The 6,279-nt window shown below is 43.9% G+C and overlaps 1 protein-coding gene across 2 annotated transcripts in view; it reads right to left on the reverse strand.

The window, feature by feature from the left end:
• The window catches only part of ehmt1b (euchromatic histone-lysine N-methyltransferase 1b), a 35,688-nt gene extending 32,306 nt beyond the window's left edge, over nt 1–3,382 (reverse strand). The window contains exon 1 of one of the 2 annotated variants that reach the window (XM_046066904.1): nt 3,364–3,382. In XM_046066904.1, coding sequence (XP_045922860.1) covers nt 3,364–3,366 — 3 coding nt within the window. In that variant the 5' untranslated portion in view covers nt 3,367–3,382. Of the gene's footprint in view, nt 1–688; nt 746–3,363 lie in introns of those variants that run through there. The other variant, XM_046066902.1, reaches the window with a different exon arrangement.
• Nucleotides 3,383–6,279: the final 2,897 nt, after the last annotated feature.

Here is a 6,279-nt window from a genome sequence, read left to right on the forward strand (position 1 = left end):
AGTGGGAGGTTGTAAGCAGCACTGCCAATGTTGCCTTCATTTGACTGCATAAATTATCATGTAGCTAACAGACTGCTCAGCATAAGGGAAGGTAAAATTATCAGCGGAGCATTAACCCGTATTGTTCCATATTACACAGACACTAGCCCTTTCATTTAAAGACATTTACCCCAATAATGAGTATTTTGTGGATTTGATAAAGTGTGCTGTCTGCTAACTAGCACGGCTGCTAGTAGCTAGCTAAGCAGCAGTGTACAAAATTAGCCATCAGTGAGCCGGTGACAGACAATACAGCCAAAACCACGAATAATATCTGCCAAAAACGCACACATATCGTATCTTCTGTTTATTTTGAACAGCTAAAGCTGGATACAAGCTCGACTGTGATGTGAGCCGGGACCATGTATGACCATCGTCCAGAGCAAAGCCCATAACGCGCCCGGATGGATCATTCAGGTTCCGGGGCGCAGCATCTTCCTGCACATTCAATTGCCCTCCGGTCCAGCACAAAAGCAAGAGACTCCAGGCTAGCAGCGGGCAATTTACGACCGAACGACACCTCAACGCCAACAATTCGCCCGTGTACAAGAGGTTTTTTGGCTGCCGGGGGGTATCACATTTTCCAAGACCAGGAGTGAACAGTATGAAAGTAAAAGAAGCTCGGCGGAGATAAAGCTCACACACTCACCTCGGGTCCAACCGAAGCCATGGTGCCTGGACGTAAACTCCGCCCACCCGCGATTACGTCACACTTATTGATTTGCATACAGCGTAATACCACACCTGGGAGTATGATCGTCAATATTAATAATAACTCTTGCATATTAAGATATCTGATCAGTGAATTATGTTATAACAGGAATTAATGTAATTACGAAAATACAGTAGTATTTAAATTACCGAAAAAGACACATCTAATACATAAGTTGCCACAATCATCTTTTACAGATATGAAGGTATAGTCAATTATTCAAACGCAAACACCAATTCAAAACAGGAGACTGGAATCAGCCAAGTCAAATTGACTGACAGAACCAATGCCTCAGATAACTTATGACATCTGGTTGAAACGCTGGGATCGTTATGGTGTGAGTGGAATTGAAAAGGGTTGATATGTACTTAGATATTTGTGTTATTTATTATTTATATTTACTCAGACCAATGAGAGAACCCGCTTTAAAAGTAATAAGGCCTACATATAAAACACTGAAGGTAATAAGGAAGCCCATGTAGGCTATAGAGAAACAGAAAGAGAGAACTAGCATTCTAGAAATTTAACGAATGGAGGAAATTACTTAATTGTTTTGAAACAAGATGGCCTAAATAGCTGTACTACAAAAACCTAAATCATGCAGGTAATTGTAGGTGAATGTGTAGGCTACAGCAACAGATAGATCGGTATACACATTATCATGGCACCTGTAAGTGGGTGGGATATGTTAGGCAGCAAAGAGCCGGTCTGCAGTGATCAGTTTACCTATCAAAAGTGCAGGATGGAAAAGCAGTGAAGGGTCATGCGTCCTTGTCCATGTGGTACGATTCCACAAACAAGCTACTGTAGGTCAAATTGCTGGAAAAGTTAGTGCTGGTTCTACTAGAAAGGTGTCAGAACACACAGAAAGCACCTACAATGGGCATGTGAGTATCAGAACTAGACCACAGAGCAATGGAAAAAAGTGGCCTGGTCTGATGAATCACATTTTACATCACATGGATGGCCAGGTGTGTGTGCATTGCTTAGACCTGAGACCACATGGCACCGATGCACAATGGCAGCGTGATGCTTTGGGAAATGTTCTGCTGGGAAACCTTGGGTCCTGCCGTTCATGTGGAGGTTACTTTGACATGTAGCCCTTCCAGCTAAGCATTGTTGCAGACCATGTAGGCCTACACCACTAATGAAAACGATGTTCCCTGATGGCAGTGGCCTCTTTCAGCAAGATAATGGGGCCTGCCACAAAGCAAAAATGGTCCAGGAATGGTCTGGGGAACACAATAACAAGTTCAAGGTGTTGACTTGGCCTCCGAACTCCCCAGATCTCAATCCAGTTGAACATCTGTGGAATGTGCTGGACAAACAAGTCTGATCCATGGAGGCCCCATTTGACAACTTACAGGACTTAAAGGATCTGCTGCAAACGTCTTGGTGCCAGATCCCACTTTTGATAGGTATGGACAAGCGTGTATGTATAAGTAGGCCTACACTTGCGGAAAATTACAGAAGCACTAGGAGGCCATACATTCATATATTTTATTTACTCCATTTCCCCAAGATAAAGGGATAATTGTCTATAATAACTGAGATACTGAAACTTTGTTTTCATGAAATAATGACATAATTAATTTGAGATCTCGAGAAAACAAAACAATAGTCTAATACAGGGGTCGGTAAGTATGTTTGGCATTGGACCAATGTTTTAAGTCAAAAGATAACTGCCTGGTTGCCTGCCTATCCATAGGTTGATAGATGTGGAAGGACATACTCCAGCACATGCTTTATTGTGAGCATACAAAACAGTCTCTTCATAATTAATTTGTTGAACAATGAGAGAAGCTAAAGTGTGTCATTATAAGGAGTGAACACACAACCCTTAGATTGAAAGTCCTGTGGTCTATCAATTAACCTAACCAGGTACACTGAAAACTTACCAGTTATCCTTTGACTAAACACATTGGCCTGATGCCAATGTTTGTTTTCTCCAGATTTAGAATTCTTATGTCATTATCTTAGGAAAACAAAGTTTCATTATCTTGAGATCTTGAGAAACTTATCCGGTTATCTTGGGAAAACAGAGTAAATAAAATGTATGAATATGGCCTCGTAGGGCTTCCATAGAAATCACAGGTGTTTTTAATTTTAGTTTCAGGGTCCTGGTATTGTGCATTGCTGGTTAACTGTCACACTGCCATGGCTCACTGGGACACTATTATAGAACTGAGCCATCGTTAAAGTTATTAGTAACACCTGTGCTTTTCCTACTATAACAAGTCAAAATGTCTGCTGTGACTCATTCGTGTTGGGCCTGTCTTAATTAAGAACACCCCCACTGCCACCCCTCCCTTCTGTTTTGTTACAGTCATTTTCATTTGTATTATCAGAGATCAAGCTATTACACCCACAACTGTAAAACTGGTTAAGATGCAGCTAACAACTAGCCTAGCAAAGCTGATAAAAGGCTGAGAACTGCTGAGGTAGGCGGTTTAACTGGTAATCTTGCTCTTTGAAGCACCCCTCTGCACCCTTGACTGTTTAAGTTTGTTGAGTCTCCTTGTTGTGTTTGTGTTGCACTTCTAGGTGTATGTACTCCTTTGCTAAGTGTTCCCTGCAGTTGTAGGTAGTGTGTTGCAGTAGCAGGGGTTTACCATCCATCCATCGTCAACCGTACAGGGTCGCAGGGAGCCAATCCCAGCTTATATCAGGCGAAAGGCGGGGTACACCCTGGACAGGTCGCCAGTCCATAGCAGGGCCACACATAGACAAACAACCACTCCCACTCGCACCTAAGGACAATTTTAGAGACAGCAATTAACCTAGCCTGCATATCTTTGGAAGGTGGGAGGAAACCGGAGTACCCGGAGAGAACCCACGCAACATACACAACTTCTACACAAAAACACGCATGAGGCAGGTCAGCTAGCATTTGAGGGTTTAAGAAAGAAGGTTAAAAAAAGTAAAGAAATAATATACAATTAAAATATTAACAAATATGGCCTATTTCGGTGCAAAATTAGAAATAAATATGCAAATGGATGGTGGATATACAGTGGTAAACTATTGAGTGGCTGGTACACTTTGAACATTTACTAGCCATTTGGCTGGTAGACAAAAAAAAGTTAATTTTGCACCCTGGACCTTCTATAGACTACATAAGAAGAAGTAGAAAATTGTAGAAAAGGAAGAAGGAAGAAGTCATACTCTCTAATTTGGATTGTTCTTTTCACCTGTGTTTATGCTTGCTGCTGATTTCCTCTCTTTGTTCAGTTCTTCTGGGCTGGAATGAAATTAATTAACTTTCTTTTATAAACTGCAAACCTTTTTATTCTCCGCGGGAGTTTTCCTCGTTTGTTCTGGTCGCTGTTTACATTCCACCTCAGGCCCGTGTTAGTGAGGCGTTACTACACCTGGCCGACCAGATAACTAACGTGGAGAAAAAACATCCAGACTCCCTGCTCATAGTTCTTGGGGACTTTAACAAAGCAAACCTCAGTCATGAACTTCCAAAATACAGACAGCATATTAAGTGTCCCACCAGGGACACTAACACACCACTGCTACACTAAATTAAAGGACGCCTATCACTCTGTTCCCCGTGCAGCCTTGAGACCATCGCCCAACACTGCTGGTACTCAAGGACTGTCAGACGAGCTGAATGGTTTCTACTGTAGGTTTGAAAAGCTCAGAGTCACACCTCTCCCCCACTCTAACGCCATCTTCAAACAGTCACCTTCCCCCTCTGACCTCTCACCTGCACTCAAGATCTGTGAAGAGGACATGAGCCACCTCTTCCAAAGGCAGAAGATCAGGAAGGCTCCTGGACCTGACGGTGTCTCACCATCGTACCTGAAAATCTGTGTGGACCAGCTGGCCCCCATCTTCACTCAGATCTTCAACAGATCACTGGAGCTGTGTGAAGTCCTTCAAACGCTCCACAGTAATCCCGGTCCCAGAAAAACCTCCATCTCTGGATTAAATGACTACAGACCTGTCGCCCTGACATCTGTAGTCATGAAGTCCTTTGAAAGACTGGTGTTGGCCCACCTGAAGAACATTACTGGCCCCCTGCTGGACCCCCTGCAGTTTGCCTACAGGGCTAACAGGTCAGTGGATGATGCTGTCAACTTGGGTCTACATCACATCCTGCAACACCTCGACCTCTCCAGGGACATATGCGAGGACACCATCATTCCGGACATCCTCAGCACCAAACTCACCCAGCTCACTGTGCCAGCCTCCACCTGTCAGTGGATCACAGACTTCCTGACTGACAGGAGTCAGCAGGTGAGACTGGGGAACATCACATCCAGCACCCGGACTATCAGCACAGGCGCCCCCCAGGGGTGTGTACTCTCCCCACTGCTCTTCTCCCTCTACACCAACGACTGCACCTCACGAGACCCATCTGTCAAACTCCTGAAGTTCGCTGACGACACAACGGTCATCGGCCTCATCCGGGACGGTGACGAGGCGGCCTACAGATGGGAGGTTGATCAGCTGGCTCTCTGGTGCGGTCAGAACGACCTGGAGATTAACACGCTCAAGACTGTGAAGATGACCGTGGACTTCAGGAGGAGCCCCCCCACTCTGACCCCCATCACCATACTCAACAGCCTTGTGTGTGCTTTGGAATCCTTCAGGTTTCTGGGTTCCACTATATCCCAGGACCTGAAGTGGGAAACCAACACTGACACGATCATCAAGAAAGGCCCAGCAGAGGATGTACTTCCTGCGTCAGCTCAGGAAGCTCAACCTGCCTAAGGAGCTGCTGATCCAGTTCTACACAGCCATTATCCAGTCTGTCCTCTGCACCTGCATCACTGTCTGGTTTGGATCTGCCAGTAAAAAGGACAGGAGCAGACTACAACGGACAGTCAGGACTGCAGAAAAAATAATCGGTGCCAACCTGCCCTCCATTCAGGACTTATACATTTCCAGAGTCAGGAAACGGGCAGGAAACATCACTGCAGATCCATCTCAAACCCAGACACAACCTGTTCTAGCTCCTCCCCTCTGGTAGGCGCTATAGAGCACTGTACGCCAAAACCAACAGACACAGAAGCAGTTTCTTCCCACAAGCCATCACTCTGATGAACAGCTGATTTCTGACTCACAGTGTCAGGAACAATTCTTGTGCAATAACCCAGCTACTGTCTCTAATCAGCCATCTGTTTACTGGTTACCACTTATTATTTATTTATTCACCATTCTCTATTTTTTTTTTATTTATTTTTTTTTTATTTATTTATTTCTTTCAAGCAAAATAGTGTGACAACAGAAAAGATACACAATAATAATAACTTATACACTTATGCTTGAAATAGAGTGGGAAGAAGTAAAACTTATTAAACCCCAGCCTAGTCTATTTCAGTGTGCTGTTCATACTATGTCATATTGTATATACTGTATACTAATACACCTACCTCAGGTCATAAGGTCAAAGGTCTTATTTATTTTTTCCAGTAGCCTTTGCACTATGCTCCATCACACTGTGTACATGTGTACATGTATGCATGTATGTGTATGTGTACCTGTATATCATATCCACCTTCAACATGTACATA

This window comes from Micropterus dolomieu, linkage group LG13 (assembly GCF_021292245.1).
Source record: "Micropterus dolomieu isolate WLL.071019.BEF.003 ecotype Adirondacks linkage group LG13, ASM2129224v1, whole genome shotgun sequence".
NCBI lineage: Eukaryota > Metazoa > Chordata > Actinopteri > Centrarchiformes > Centrarchidae > Micropterus > Micropterus dolomieu.